Here is a 15986-nt window from a genome sequence, read left to right on the forward strand (position 1 = left end):
CTACCTGTGATAAGAAGGGACTAGATTTAGCGACCCTGAAGGTTTCTCCATGGTTATGTTTTCCAGGCATTTTTCCATGTTCAGATTTCACATGGAGCAAGCAGCTCTGAGCGCACAAGGAGAGCTGGGAGTGGCACATCCCCAGCTACAGCTAAATCCACTGAGGACACTTTTTCATGCAGTTTAGGCTTGCTGACCATTACAGCTACAGAGTATAGCAGCTGAGGATGTGCCCTGCTGTGCTGTGTTGTCTGGGTTTTTTTCTCCTCCCTTCATAATGCACACGCAGCGTTAGTCAACAGAGGTTTCTTACATCCCCAGGACATGCAATACAGTCTTAACCTATCTGAAAACACATTACAGTTCAGTGATTGCTCTGAAACTTTCCTGAGGTCACGTAGGAAATTGGTGACAAAATGAGCATCAAAGAATCAGCAGTTATAGCTTCCAGATTTATATCTACCAGTTGATACCAGCCTTTTTATAGGCCTGCGTGTCCTAGGAAGCCCATCACACACGTACCCGAGATCATCTTGTTCAGCAGCACCAGTTAACTCTGGCTAAAGCAACCCCCGCTACGCAGTGGGGAGCAGCAGGATTGCATGAGGGGTGAAGGCAGCATCTGGGTGTTGTGAGGCAGAGAGCACACACCAGCACGCGTGTTCCTTCTCATCGGCTGGGGTTCGCTGCGGTCCCGAATCAGATGTGCCCATGTTGAGCTCCCCTGACGAACAAGGCCCCAGCTGTCTGCTGCTGCAGAAGCGTGTGCCAAGGCAGGCTATGAAAAGTGTTGCACAACCCAGTATAATTTAACCACATGCTGAATAAATACACCTTTGAGAACTCTTTTGAAGAGATGTTGCCTAATTAATCCTGCAGGGGGTATAATATGTATATTTTTGAAATCCAGTTTTAGCATCATGCAATTAGCTTTTATGGCCTAAGGATTCTGATTTAAGACATTCTTTAGTTACTAATGGTAATCTGTTTTAATTAGAAATGCAAATGTATTTTAGATCCAAATGTATCTTGAGCGGTACAATGTAAAAAGATGATTCACAGCTGATACCATTGAAGTGCCTCAAGTCTGGTATTCTTTGTACCTTCTGTAGTTTGAACCCTGAGGATCAACACGATATTCAAACATCGCTCTCAGCTGAAGCTTGTGGAGGCTGAGTAGATTTCTTTAGGAAATGGAATAAGTATTAATCAACAGGGATCCTTTCTAGGGCAGCAGAATGAAAACCATAGCTTTAGGCAAGAAGGAGGCAAACACTTCAAATGTTACAGTAATAACTTCAGCTCCACAACAGTAGAGCACAGCTCCTGCCAGGGCGCAGGTGCTGAGCAGACAGCAGCATCTAAGTTGACTTTGTCTTAGTATCGGAGAAATTATTCAGGCTTGAACATCCTGGGCTGCTCAGAGGGAGAGCTGTAGCTGCTCAGAGCTGTGTTGCCGTAAAATTTGATCTGGCGGTGTGTCTAAGAAAGTCCTCAAGCAAGGCAAGCTCCAGACAAACATCTAAAGGCTAATGCTCACTGAATATTCACTGCAGTCACTTGTCCTGGAGATACTAAACTAGCAGGCAGGTGGCTGTCAGTGATCAGACTTCTTATACTGCAGTAAGAGATCACCCGTATTTGACAAAGTCTTTCCAGAATCAAAGAGCCTCTACCGCTAGACCAGTCCAGCCCTCGCTGTTGTGTTCAAATAAGTGTTTCTTTTTCCTAATTACTTTGAAAGATGGGGCCGAAAGAAAGCAACTGCTCAGCAGTAGTGAAGATGGCTTTTGTAATGATAATCGCTTATTAGACATGTTGCTTGGTAGAGCATTTTTACAGCTATTTGCAATTAGATGCAGTGGTGCAGCTGGGAATGAAGCAGTGCAGTTCATGCAGTGCACCTCTCCACATCTCTGCTAAGCTGGACGTAGAATTTTTTCCATGAGGAGGCTGCTGGTAAGGAGCAATGGTGTAGGCACCGTAAAAGCCGTGGGAGGCTCCGTGTGGTCCTCCAGAAGTCAAAATCAATGAGTTTCTCAGGACTAGCCTTATTGAGAAGGCTGGTGGCTGGGTCAAGGCACTTGCACGGCTTCAGAGGGCTGAGACCTCAGCAGAGCGCTTGCAGAGAGCTCTCCTGTTCCTGTGCAGCAGACGCTCTCTGAGACTTCAAGTTCCCATCCCATCTTTCTTGCTGACGCAGATAGAGTGTAGTAGTGATTTCATCACCTGAAATTTGATAAATTTGTTGACTGGCACCACGGGGAAAGTTCCTCACAGATCTGCTCCCAGCCCTGGAGAGCTGTCAAACGAAAAACCAAGATGTAGATCGCGTGAGCCTGTTATATGGGACAGCAAGTGATGTTCTGATTTTCCTTCTTAAGCTGAGTGAAATAAAGCTTCCCACAAGTCTAACTGATAGTCTTGAGTGTGCAGTTAAAAGTCTTCGAGCTGCTTAGCCATTTCCCTGTGCCGTGTTCAAACAGCAAAACATCACAAGCACCAGCAGTTCTTATCTGTGTGTTTTATTTCCAACCCGCTGTTTGCATTTACTTCATTCATTACTTCTTTTAATTCATCCCAACCAGTACCTTTGCTGTGAGCTTGTATTTTCCGCTAGTATTTCTGGAGGACAAGGGCGTGGAGGAAGCTGCTTTGGGCACCAGCCCTGGAGGCTCCGGCTGCAGTGTGTCTGTCGTCAAACACCCCAACCTCGTTGTTCTTGGTGGTTACGTGGTGTCCGCTCTTGCCCTGCACCACTTGCAACTTATTCTTATTCCGTTCTTTTCTTTTCAGGGGCTGTCAGAGCCTGAATAATTTAAGAGTGAACAAATGAGAGACGTTCATGGAGGACTCTGTTCTTACCTAGGCACAATTTGACAAGCATGTAGATTGCCTTGGGTTTCCACTGCACCTACCACAACTTTACTAAGAGAAAAGCCCCCTTTCCTAGACATCTGTGTCACTCTTGCTTAGTAAAGTTATTCAAGATCAGCGCCTTTGGAATTGGTTGGTAAATGGACAAAGACTTTCTCTTTGCCCGGAGCTCCTGACAGCCTCCAAGTACCAAAGAGAACTCCACAGCACTAGAAAGCAAGACACAGCTGCTGAATGTTGGAAGCTACTGCATTTGGCAAAAGAAGCTGACGCTAAGATGCACACAGTTGTGTTTGTTTGTTCTGCTTGTTTTCTGTGCTTTCTGAGCCCTGTGTGTGCCTGGAAAGTTTAATGACCAATCCCTTCTTTCTCAACATGCAGTTTTTCTTCCTATCCCAAAAAGCTTTGGGTTCTGTTCTTGCTTTTTTTCCCCAATTCCAATTTATTTTGTCACCGATACTCTTCTGTTGTTTCCATGAGGAATTGTTTGGGTACGCAGCCACAGTTCCCTTTGAGGTAGGGAGACATATTCAAATGTTGTCCTGCTCAGCAGAGTGGTCCACCTTGTCATAGAGGTTGCTGGCTTCAAGCGTAAGGCAGAGTTGACCTTAGCAACGATGTCATTTAACTGAGAAATTACTTCAAAATTCTTACAGTAGCTCAATTTGGGAGCTGCTGAATGAAGCTGACCCTTGACACTTTGCAAAAGAATAAGGCTTGTGTTGTACTAACAGCTGCTTGGAAACCATGTGTAATAAAGTTTGGTTTTGTGCCCACCACCAGGATAAAAGATGGTATTCGCCGACTCTGGTACCCTTATGCTCCCAGCAGAGCAAAACTGCTTAGATCAAAGTTAAAAAGTCTGCTTCTATGTGGGTGTCTAAGCATTTCACAGTTCCTTATGCTAAAAGTAAGTGTACTTGCAAAGGCCAGCAAATGCTGTTGTTCTTGTTCAGCTTCAAACATGACATTTTCCCCCTCATCATCCCATATAGGTTTCCATAAAGGTTCAGGGTTCTTTTTTACGGAACATGCATAAGTCTCCTATCAAAATATACCAAGGGGGATTTTTGCTTTGTGTTTGGGGCTTTGTTCTTTTTGCTGCTAGCGGCACCTATTCTGGAAACTTCAGGGTCGGGGATTACTTTATTTTTGTCACAGAACAAGGACAGTGTAAATACAAAATGTAAAGTAGAACTTAGAGAAGTGCTTCAACGAGTTGTTTGACTAAATTCAAATAAATGTTGATTTGTTCAAAAAAAAAAAAAAAAAGAAAAGCATGCCCTTACTGGATCTTGTTAGTCTTGACTTTTTATTTCCTTTCTTTGCTAAAGCAAAATGCGTGCCTCTTGACTTCAGAAATCTGCTCTCCCAGCTGTGAGGCATTACGGGAAGGCTGCTCGGACGTGCGCTCCCCGCAGATGTGTTGGACTTGCTCTCGCTGTGCTCTGGGCTGGTCCGGGATATGTGCTGGGCACAAACCCGAGGCAAAAGAATGGGTGAATGAAATCGAGTGTGTAGAAATACTGCGTCTGGCCTCAAACTCTGCCATGTGGAGCAACTGCTCTTTTTCCGAGCTTATCCACACCCTTTTATTTAGTAAAAACCTATTCTAAAAAGTTGTTGCTTTGTTGGGGAGACGAGCGAGGTTTCCTTGAAGGACTCAAGGCAGGCCAATAACGTACCTATCTCCGTATTTTGGGATAGCAGCTGGCTAGGAGTATCTCACTTGCCAACGGGTTGGTGGCTTCACTCTGTCGATGTTTGTTCTCTTATTATTCCTGTCATGAACTCACAGCAGCTTATGTGAAGGGTCAGATGGGACTCTGAAGCAGGATGAATCTGTCAGGCTAAGTCTCAAACCTCCCAGCGGAGAAGTTGTAGATACCCATCACAGTTGTAAGCTGTTCTATGGAAACACGTTTCTGAGCGGGACGCCCAGAGAGGAGGACCGCAGATGTTTCATCTGCTGTTCAAGTGCTTGGTGCCGCGGGGTTGAGGTGCACACTTTTCTGAGAGCCTCTTCAGAGGCACAAGGACATGTTCTGCCTTCACGTGCAGCAGCTCCTCAATTAAATGCTCGTCTGTAGGAAATGAGACCCTGCCCTGTATTCATCTGAGGACTCATCTTCCTCTTTTCCCCATGCCCTCCATACAGTCACCTCTGACAATAGCTTTAGGTCCACATGAAGCAGCAGATACAATAGAGATGGCTTCTGTAGCTGTTCCTCTCACTAGGCACTCTTGGACAGAAACAAAGTCATGTTTTATTTCAGAAGGCTCTCTCTCTGTGCCTTCCCCTTGTGCTGTTTCTCTCCCTGGAGACCCAGCTCACTCATTCAGCACGCTGTCAGGATTTCAGTAACTTTTCTTGCAAGGTCTCTTGAGACCGCACGCCTCTGTGCTGTTTCTCCAGGCTTTTGGTTTTATCTCACTCTTTGAAACTTTCCCAGAACTGCAGTGACTTTTCTCTGACCTCCAGGAACTGGAGCTCTCGAGCCCTGACACTCCGACTGGCACAACCAAGACCTGGAGACTACTTTGGGATGTCAGCTTTCCCAGCGCATGCTGGATGAAAGCTGCATCTGAGCAACACTAGCTAAAAATAAAAGCTCTTCAACTGAAGCTAATGGCGGGTTGCCATGAGTTATTGCTCATTAAAGTGAATTGTCAGATGCTTAACTTCAGCTAATCATTTCCTGCTGCGAGATCGGCCTGGTATGAAACATACTCAAATGTGGGAAGGGGGTTCACAATAACTAAATTTAGCTAAGGGTGTAATTTCCTCAGACTCCCTCTGTAGTTAATGGAAAGAGAGAGGCTCCTACAGGGTGTGATTCCCACTCTGTATCACCCTTGGGCAGAAGTGTGCACAACTCCTTGACTGCTGAGAGCATGAAGTGAGCTGCTGACTGCCACAAAAATGAGCTTCTCTGAGTGACGGTGGTTGTCCATCCCAGCTAGGTGAGTGCGTGTTTTCCTCGGCTTAGGTTTCTACCTGGAAGCAATGATCAGGAAGTTGAATATTAAAACCAACAGATAGATGACCATTTCCCAAAGACAAAATCCGTATGCAGTATCCCCCAGGAGCATCCCCTGTTTTGCAGTGTAGCCAAAGGGAACTGCAGATCATCCTCAATCTCAAAGCAGCTCTTCTTTCCCATTTCCAAGAAATACCAGCTATTCAATAAAGAAAAAGTGTGTTCTGAATGTTCTGTGATTAATTTCGTTTCTAGTCCTTTTTTTCCCTTGTTCTTTTTGGAAGTTAGTCTTGTTTGCATGTTTGGCAGTGAAACAGAAAGTCAAATTTTGAGTTTTTATATTACAGTGATTGGAAAGTTTGTCAAGTATGTCTGTTTTTAGCAGTGTAGGCTACTTTCTCTATTAGACTAGAAACTTTTGCATAAAATATTTAACTCCATACCATTCTTCTTGAGTTTGGACAGAAGTAATTTCATGCACGTAAATGGAATTGCGAGAATCCTGCCAGATTGATTTGTGCCTTTTGATGTTACTTCCAGCTTGAAGCTTCAAATGATACTCCCAAGACACAAACAGAAAATTGAGTTGAACCTTCTCAATTCTGCTCATTTCCAGGAGATTATAAAGTTAGGAAGAACATTTGAACCTTGGAGCAAAATTTGCATTTAGATTTCAACGGCGTAGTTTGCACATGTCTTTACCCTCTGGTGTGAAACTGGGTCCTATGTGGTCTCACCTCATTTTTCCCTCCAGCCGAAGTGCACGGCAGGTCTGAGGCTGGACACGCGTAGAGTGGCTGAGCAGAGCAGGGAGCGGAGAGGACTCCAGGGCGAGTTTCGTAATTCCGTTGCAAAAGTTTAACGTACTTCTAATCTAAAGGGCTTTTCAAGCCAGTTGTCCTCTATCTTTGTCTGACACAGGCACTGAAAATTTCCTCGTGTTCACTCTACGTTCTTCGCTGTAGCCTTTTTCAGAGGCAGTGCCTGAGGAGACAGTTTATCTGTTGACATTAAAAGTTGTCAGAGTCCCTATTTACATTGCTATGAACTAATGTTTTCACTTGAGGAATAGTTATAAAGTGACTTTGTATTATCCAAATGTTGTTAACCTCCCAAATTTTTGCAAATCCATGCCAGGTTTTACAGGCAGAAAAGGCTCTAACGCTAAAACTGGGATCGGTACTGTCATCTGTCTAAGCCACAAAGTTTTGTAACCCTGACTGGTGCCAATAAAAATGTTTCACTGAGCGTGTTTTGGACATTTAATACAAAAGCACAGAAGAGGCTAAAGAAGCAGTTTTCATACCTTGTTCTGCCATCTTTGCATCCATCGAGTAGAGCTTTAGCCCTGAAGCCATCGAGCAGATCCGTGGTGGCTCTCTCTGCAGCGTTTCCCAAGGGAGAGTATAAAGCCTCAAGGGGCTGAGAGCTGTGAACTGGAGCCTACAGCCGGTGTGGTGAAGGAAATGCTCTTGGAAAGGGCAGGAGAGGGGGCATTTTGATGGTTTAGATGATTCTTGTTTGTTTAGTGTGAAATACTAACATAGAGGCTTTGTTTGTGCGTAGGATGGGTCTAGATGACTCCTGCTTTCCAAGATTTTCTGGTACAGAGATTCCCATTCTTCAGGAAATAATAGCTCAAGTAAAGACCGAGTTAGTCTTTCACCCACATCTGATTCAATTCCATCTTTGTCAGAAATGTTATTTTACAGGAATCACTAAATATGGAAAACAGGCTCTGTCAAGCACAGCAGAGCTAATTTATATGCTCATTGGTCAGATTGTCGTTATTGGCTTTCATTCATGAGTGGAATTATTTCTGCAAAAAAATTGTTGATTTAAGTGCACATGCTAATAGGATTACAGAGTTCCCATTCTGGCTCATCTTTTTTGACTTCTGTGGAAAAATGCTTTTCTCTCAGGCTGTTTTTCTGGAGTGAGAAATGGAGCTGTACATAAATCAGAAGAAGATTCACCTCTTCTCACCTGAAGAAAGATCATGTCCTGCCATAGTCACCTGTCTTCACAGCTATATTCTGTATTAACTTCTGGTTATGGAAGCATATTTCCTTCCTATCATATATGATCTGTGGTTAGTATGGATGAAAAAGAGAAGCCTGATGTTTTCTTCTGAGTTGCTCTGAGAAGCCTTTCCCTTTCCCCGTTAGAGATACGAGTTTCTGCAGATGAGTCCGGTGCTGCCTGGTCAGACAGACCTTCCCTCCCATGCATGCTCTGGGGAACAGAGAGGTAAAAATAAAATGCCTTGTATTTATGTTCCAGCAGTAATTCCTGCTGACTCAAATGGGAATACAACTGTTCCTCTAAAACGGGTCTATGAGATTTTCGGTTTTCCTTTCACCCAAGGTTGCACAGAACTGGAACCTTCCATTTTTCAAGTAAAAGAGCTGTGCTTTTATAGGCGGCTGTTCATTTGAGCAACAACAACAAATATTTCATGCCTCCAGCGGTGCAAAAGCCCTGAATGTTAAAGCTCTTTGGTCTGGCTGAGTATCTGTCACAGTCCTATTGCCAGAAGTTTCTTGGAGGTTTGCTTAGGGGTGTTTTGGAAACCATCATTTCTTCTGTCTGAATGAATGGTTTGGCCAGGAAATCAATCTAGCCACACTAGTCTGCTGACCTCCCTACACCCATTTTGCTTCACCAAATACCTTTTTTTAGACGCATGTGTCCCAGGACATTGGTAGCAGGACGACTGCTCACTGCAGCTCTCTGCCAAGCCCTGACGTTCCTGCAGACCCGCTGCGGTGTGGGGGCAGCCACTGCTTTGCTGGTCCTTGTGGGCAGTGGCGGCTGCCTGAATTACCATGCAATGTGCCGCTGCATCTTTTCCAAAGTGCTCTTTGGCTTTTCTTAAGCAAACTGTGTTTCCGAACAGCTCTACCAATACAGTTTGCAAAGCACATACGTGCTAGTGCTTTGCAAGAAGAGCACGATAACATGTCCTCCTCTTCCGCTTGATCTACCTGGTGTCTGGATCACAGGCTAGTATCAAGTGTCATGATTAATGCGTTTGTAGCCGTACGTGCTGTGGAAACAGTGGAGCTCACACAAGCACGGCTTAGGAGGTTGTCTCCAAAGTCTTTCCTGGCAGATTTTTTGTGTTGCATGTTTCTGTCTCTCATTTCGTGAGCTCTGCTCTTCCCTGAGCTCCAGTCCTGCCTCTGCGACCATGTTGAGGTGACCTGCTTTATGTGCAAAGGAAATCATTCTCAGGAGGGCTGGCAAATGGCAAGCGTGACTTGCTCACAAATGTGTCTGTATTTGCAGTTCCTTTAAAAAAAAGGAAAAAAGGTTATGAACATTGTATGTGGACTCTCGGTGTGGTTTTTGGATAGTGCATGTGTGGCAATGGTGGGAAGTGGGACAATGAGATGGGAGTGCTTTGTACATGTGTAGGGTGCTGGGTAGAGCAAACTCACCCCACCTCGAGGGGCTTTCATGGTGGCTGGGGAGCAGAGAGATTTATAGCCTTTCTCTTCCACCTCCCTGCCTGTCCTCCAGCCAGCGGAGACTACGTTATCATGTAAAGGTAAGGTAAGGCCATGTTTCCAGTCTTGGGCTGCATGGGCCAAGCGAAGCCCAGGCTCTGTCCTAGATGCCTTACAGTGGTCAGCCAGGGCATTTCAGTGGACAAGGAGAAAGAAGGAGACTTCATATCTGCCAGGGTTGTGTACAGCATGGCACGACCGAGATTTAGCAACACCTTGGTAAATAGCCTTTTTCATCACCAAAGGGATGACCTTGAGCGGGAAAATCCAGAGCCTTGCTCAAGTGGGATCGTTGCACGGTGTAACACACCTGCCTCTGGAAACCTTTGGGTTGGCTTTCATCATGGCTTGTGGCTCTGGAGGCCTGGTGTTGGGTCTGCAGAGGTTTCCTGGCTCTACGTTAAACTTTGGACAAAATTCCTGCAAGCGGGCAGGGTGGGCTGTGGCCCAGCTCAGGACTCGGGCTGTTTCTGCCCACCTGCTGCCTTCCCTAGGAGGACAGGGGACAATGACTGACTGTCGCTTCCCCGGGACGGCCTCGAGTGAAGAGTGCCACGGTGTGAGAGGTGCTGTGTGTCTCTCCGTGCTCCGGCCATGGCTGTGCTGCCTGGGGAAAGGGGAGGGAGGCAGCAAGGCCAGGGCATGGCCCTGCTCATAAAACCAGGAATGTTTCTTGGTGGGAAGGGAGGTCCCTGCCCCTTCCATCATGGACTTCAGGGTTCCTGGGTTTGGCCCTGCCTCGAGCCTGCCAGGCTGAGGTAGGATTGTGCATCCTGGTAACAAATCCTTGGGGTGGATGGGGTTGTCCCAGGCTCCATTTAGCCTCCTATCCACTCCCTTCCCTTACTAAAAGTTAAATTGGCAAGGTGCCATTGACTGGAGGTAGGGATTTGGACTGTGTTACTTCCAAGCTGTAGTAAAAACCTCTCTGTACATTAATCAACTGAAATGTGGGAAGGTCAGCTTGTCCTCGGTTCTCCTCAACCTCCCCCCAAACCCAGTCCCCAGCAAAGGCAGTGAGTCTGTGATACGGCTGCTTGCCTCAAATCATCCCTGACAGCGGCAGCCTCCACAGAGCGATCACTTCCAGAATTTCTCCTTCCGTGACTGCAGCCCGGCTCCCTTTCCACCAGTAATTCCCAAAGTCAATCCTCCTGCATTGGCAGTGGGAGCATGGGCACCTGAGGGCACCCCGCTTGGCACAGCCCCTGGGCGAGGAGCCCTCGTGCTTCCCCTGCTGCCTGCAGGGCTTTCGGTGCTGCTGGGGGACGGAGGGGCGAGGGCGCTTGCAAAATCAAAATCACCATCGCGAAACCCTGAATGTTGCTGACACATGGTGCACTGATAAACTCCCGGAGCATCACGTGGATCCTGCGAGAGGAGACTTATCTAAAGCCTATTGAGTGGAAGATAAGCTGGCCACTGACAAATGTTATCTTGCGCTAGTTGATTTAACGCCACTTCATGTGCATGAAATAATATCAACAGGAGCTGGCTAAACCCAGGCCTTTTTGAGATAAGACTGCTACTTTGTCCTTACGGAGGAGTGTCACAAAAAACCCAGCAGCTCCACCTGGGATCCGTCCTCCTCCCAGCCCCTCTCATGCTCACTCCTGTCATCAGAAGACAGATGATTTGGATTTTCTTCCTGTCTGGGAAATGAACTTTGAATTCTTCTAGCTTGTTACAATTATTTCTGTATGTTCCAAAAACCTGACTTTTGACCTCAGGTATGTAATAAATTATTGGTTTAACTTCTGACTGAGGCTGTCAATGGTTATAAAATATTATAAAATAGTATAACTCTCATGGTCTGCATTTTACAAGCTGGCAGACAAGGCAGGCTGCAATCTCTGCTCAGCAGCTCTGCCCAGCAGGGTAGGAGCTTTGCATGCAGGTAGCAGGAACTGGCTTCTAAACCAAGACAGGTAACAATTCTCTGGGAGAGTAGCTCTCCCTCAGCACGTGCACTACCCAGTGCTCATATATCTCATGTATATCTCAAATATCTCTAATGATATTTATTGCTGAACTGAGAATATCTGGATGCACTAGGCTATTTGCATGTGTTGTAACTTATGGTTTTGTTTTCTGCTGGAGCAAATAAAAGATTCAAGATAACCATCTTAAAATTTTTAATATCATCAGCTGACTGCTTTCTGATGTACAGTCTAAGATGTATCTTACAGGAGTGTGATAATTTCTGAATTCTGTAAAAAAAAATTTCATCTTAAACTGTGTGGGATTAAACGTCTCGGTCCCTGGTTGCTCTTGGGGAGGGAGTTGCCTTGCCATGGTTTCATAAAGGTGAAAGCAGGGCACTTGTTCCTAAAGGGCAATTGAGAAATCTTCAAGCAACTTGTTGGCTTTGATTTTAAAGATTTATTGACATTGGCTCATCTTTGGTCTGTTGCTTTTGAGGGGAATAAAGGAGGTTGCACCCATTTCTAAGGTGCTAGTCTGAACATTTATATCAATAATAGCAGTTGGATACAGTTCAGCAGAATCTCCTGCTTGGATATAATGGAAATCTGTTTTAATTTTAAGCCTGCCTTGTATCTCCTTCTTGGGAGTTTGCTTCGGTTTGAACAATTTGTCATCTTTTGTAATTGTTCATTGCAGTTTCTTAGTTCTAGGGAAGGTGTGAAGTCTTCTGACAAATTGCTTTCAGGGGCAAAGGAGATAATTTTAAGGTGCTTCAACAACCTTCAAAAGTTAATAAGTAGTCTAACTAACAGTAATGTCATTGGGGTCTGGAAACAGCTGAGAAACATTTATGGAATTGGAACCTGACAAAGTGTTGGTGGCTGTCAGGTCTCCTGTAGTAATCTGCTTTTGTGCTTATTTTCTTCCTGGCAATTCACAAGGAAATCCGTGGGAAGAAACTGAGAAATTCAGCACGTAGCATGAAATTCAGGCTTTCGTCAAAAACTAGATAACTTTGCTGTCTGCAGTCTTTCATAAGGACAGATAGCGTGGTAGGAAATGAGAGAAGTGTGTAAGGTTCTGAAAAATGGCTGTTGCAGGGCGTATTCCTCTCTCTGGTGTGCAATAAACTTTACACAATGTCCATAGGTCACAAAACCTTTCATCGAGGCAGCTTGTATTTTCATGCTGAGGATTGCCAAGCCCTTGATGTGCACTAGGAAATAGAGGAGCTGCTGATATGATCTGTCACCTGCATTGTTTTCTTCCAGATGCATATTCCGTCTCTTCCAATGACAATGGGGGCAAGTCTGATTCAGTGGCCAACTTACAACCTCAGCCATCCCTTAACTCCATCCAGAGCTCTCCTGGCCCCAAGCGCTCGACCAACACCCTGAAGAAATGGTTGACTAGTCCTGTGCGCCGACTGAACAGTGGGAAGACCGAGAGCAACATCAAGAAACAAAAGAAGGTGCGAGACGGCAGGAAGAGCTTTGACCTCGGCTCACCAAAGACGGGAGATGAAACCACTCCTCAAGGAGACAGTGCAGATGAGGTGTGTGTTGGCATTTGTTGCGGGAAAGACCATATCTCTGATAGTCCCTTCTGCAGTGTCTGATTCACGCTTGAGTAAATGCAGTTCCCTTAGGGTCTAGAGGGAGCAGCGATTCATATATAAAATTGCATTGATTGAAGCTGTGTTGCAAACAGCATTGTCATCCAAAGAGCAATGGAATATATAGGGAACAGGATTTCAAAGCCTGCATATACTATTGTCCTTTGACTAGATTTTTTTTAATAGCCTATTAGAAAGCTACTGAGGATAGAAATGAAGTTATTCTTGAGGAGCTGTTATCACTTTTTGCTGAGGTTTGTATCACCTTTATCCTACCACGGCAGTATAATTTCTTATTGAAAGAAAATACTCAGAGAATTAGTCATGTTTCTGTTAAATCTGCTATGTATTTGTAGCCGCAGTTTCTCTGCAGGCATATTCTTTGCCAGAATGGCTCTCTCCTGATAAAGTGAATAAGGAATTACAAGCCAAAAATGGAGAAGATGCTAACTGAACACAAATACAGGAACACATTTTAAAAAGTGTACATTGAGCTGCTCTCATTTAAATTAAAAAATACTTTTCCGTCAGCACACAGACAGCTGTAACTGCCTTAGCTGCTTGGGTGACCTATAAACTGTATTTCTGTAACTCCTAGAATGCACCAGGATTAATGGGCAAAACCTTACGTCTTTATTGCTTCTCTTCCATGATGCTTAGCATTACCTGCAATTCTCTCCACCCAACGCAATATTGAGTCAGTATTAGTATTAACAGACTCAAAGCCTGGTGGTAGGGCTCAGATACCTAAAAAGATAAAAGAAACGCGGCCTTGCTTCTAATTATATTTAACTTTTGTTCAGAAGAGCAAGAAAGGTTGGGGAGAAGATGAACCAGATGAAGAGTCTCACACACCTCTTCCTCCTCCTATGAAGATTTTTGACAATGATCCAACCCAAGATGAGATGGTAAGGCCTCCCCTACTGTACCAGTTTGCTGTTTAAGTGCATTTCTCACATAGCCATCTCACAGTGGTTTCATAGTGATCTTCTAGTATCCAGGGCCTAGACTTGTAGGTATAAGACACTTGTATGTGCAGATCATAATCTAATACCTTTCACTAACTGGATTTACAAATAGTGCTGGATAAGCAATTTAGCCCTGGCATCCCATTTCATGACAGGTCTATCGTGTGCTTGTGTTGTGCGTGGTCAGAAATTCCACCGAGGCTGATAACACATGTTCTCTGCATCTGTTTTAAAAGTGCCTTTGGTGGCTGGCAGTAGCAGCAGAAATGGTATTTGGTGGCAGCCTGGGCCAAGGAGTAGGACAGATGCTGGCATCTGCTTGAATCCAGAAATACCACTTTTACCAAGAGTTAGATAGCTTGGGCTCTCCACTCAGGCTTTGTGTGTGACTGGGGTCCAGGAATGTTGTCAGTCTTTGCCCCACCATCCACCCTCCATTCTGAAGTGCTTTAAAACTTGCAGATGGAAAAGCCTACCAAGTGCTATCATTCGGCATTTTTGGCATATGTGGCTGATCATCACTGAATGGTCCATCAGTATCTGAAGTTCCTCTCAGGAGGGTGGGAAAGGCTTTGGTCTGCCCATCTTTGTGCACCATACTGGTGGTGGTAGTTCTCTGCTGTTAGCTGTTGAATGTTAAGTCAGAATTTGCTGTCGTAGATGCTGCAGTGGCTTGCAGAGTGCTTCACTTGCTCTCTTGGACTTGGGGTGAGAATCTGTGATTATGGCCATGATAGTGGTTTGCATTCACGGTCAGTGCGGGTCCTGTGGGCACGTGTCCTCCCCCACCCTTTCCTGGTGCTGTTGTCTCCCTTGTAGAAATCCATCCTCCTGTTTAGCTCTTTCCTGCTGGCATCTGTTTTTAGCACTGCCACTTCTGTATCTCTATCCTCTGATTGTAATTACTGCATGCAAAGAAGCAAGGATAGGGGAGATTAATAAATTGTCAGGAAAAAAAAAAACAAACAACCCAGAATGTTCTTGGGAAAGCTTCAGGCAGGAGTTTGGAAATACAGAGAGAGAAGGGCGCAAATATTTCTGGGACTCAAGGAGCAGAATGATGGAGGAAAGGATTCGGGGGCTTGCTGCTAATCTGTCAGAAAATGTTATGACATTGTGGTGGCAGCAAGACCAGAAGGAAGCAGCTGGAGTCATGGACTCCTGCCCTTTGAGCGCCGCGTGTGCTGCTGGCTGGCAGGCAAGGGGCAGAGGCGAAAGGTCAGCGAAGCAGAGCCGTGGTAGATCCATGCCCACCACAAGAGCAGTTGCTCCTGGCTTTTTCCCTGTGGTGTTTAGCTAAAAGTTTTGGGGTTAGTTTGCTTTTTTGGTTTTTGGGGGGTTTGTTTTGTGTTTGTTTTTTTTTAAAGAAAAACAAAACTGCTTTAGTCGGGTCACTATTTTTGATTTTTAACATGCCATGTGATTTCAGTATTTCTTAAATACATTTCTGACAGCACCAATATTGTGGAATTAAACTGTTTTCCGCTCCAGATGTCTAAGCTTTATAGAGCGTTTTGGCATCCTGTTTCTTCCCCCGCTCCTAAAAGAGAAGATGAAATAGAGCAAGATGCATCTAAAACCCTTTTTCTCTCTCTTTGTCTTTCCCTACTCACTTTTTTGTCATGCGGGAAAACAACTTCAGCTTACAAACATGACTCCTGAATTCCCTGGCACAGGAACACCACGTTAGCAATGTTTGAGTCGTGCTGGAGCCAAAAGCTCTTTAACCGTGTTAATTCGGGCAGAGCTCCCTGCTCATGTCCTGCTGCTGCTTCCAGGCACGGGCTCAGGTTGGACCAGCAGCAGCGTGGGGCAGTAGCAGTGGGAGGTGGGAGATGTCTGCACGGTGCAGGGGGTGGCACCTTTCCCTGAGCCCATCTGCAAGACAGCAATAATTGTGCCTCGCTGCTCCTGGAGGCTCTTAGAAAGACAAATTGCAAGATATCTTCGTATTAGAAAATCCTAATTTACTTCCTGGGAAACAGAAATACCATTTTCTGATTTGCCCCACACAAACCAGACTCTCTCATCAGTCACAGAAGAGTTTTATTTTACCCTGAAAGACTTGTAGGCAGCAAATGTTTCCATGCTCCCTTCAAAATCCTAG

The 15986-nt window shown here is 45.2% G+C and overlaps 1 protein-coding gene across 14 annotated transcripts in view; it reads left to right on the forward strand.

Annotated features, from left to right (window-relative positions):
* The window catches only part of KALRN (kalirin RhoGEF kinase), a 532514-nt gene that overhangs the window by 457384 nt on the left and 59144 nt on the right, over nt 1–15986 (forward strand). For 9 of the 14 annotated variants that reach the window (XM_087734558.1, XM_087734567.1, XM_087734561.1 and 6 more), the window contains 2 exons: nt 12568–12851; nt 13715–13819. In XM_087734558.1, the coding sequence (XP_087590684.1) occupies nt 12568–12851; nt 13715–13819 (389 nt within the window). The remainder of the gene's footprint in view (nt 1–12567; nt 12852–13714; nt 13820–15986) is intronic. The other 5 variants (XM_087734559.1, XM_087734562.1, XM_087734566.1 and 2 more) reach the window with 1 other exon arrangement.

The sequence above is a fragment of the Nipponia nippon genome, unplaced genomic scaffold (genome assembly GCF_047370975.1).
Source record: "Nipponia nippon isolate SJK-2023a ecotype South Korea unplaced genomic scaffold, ASM4737097v1 scaffold_5, whole genome shotgun sequence".
In the NCBI taxonomy this organism is placed as follows: domain Eukaryota; kingdom Metazoa; phylum Chordata; class Aves; order Pelecaniformes; family Threskiornithidae; genus Nipponia; species Nipponia nippon.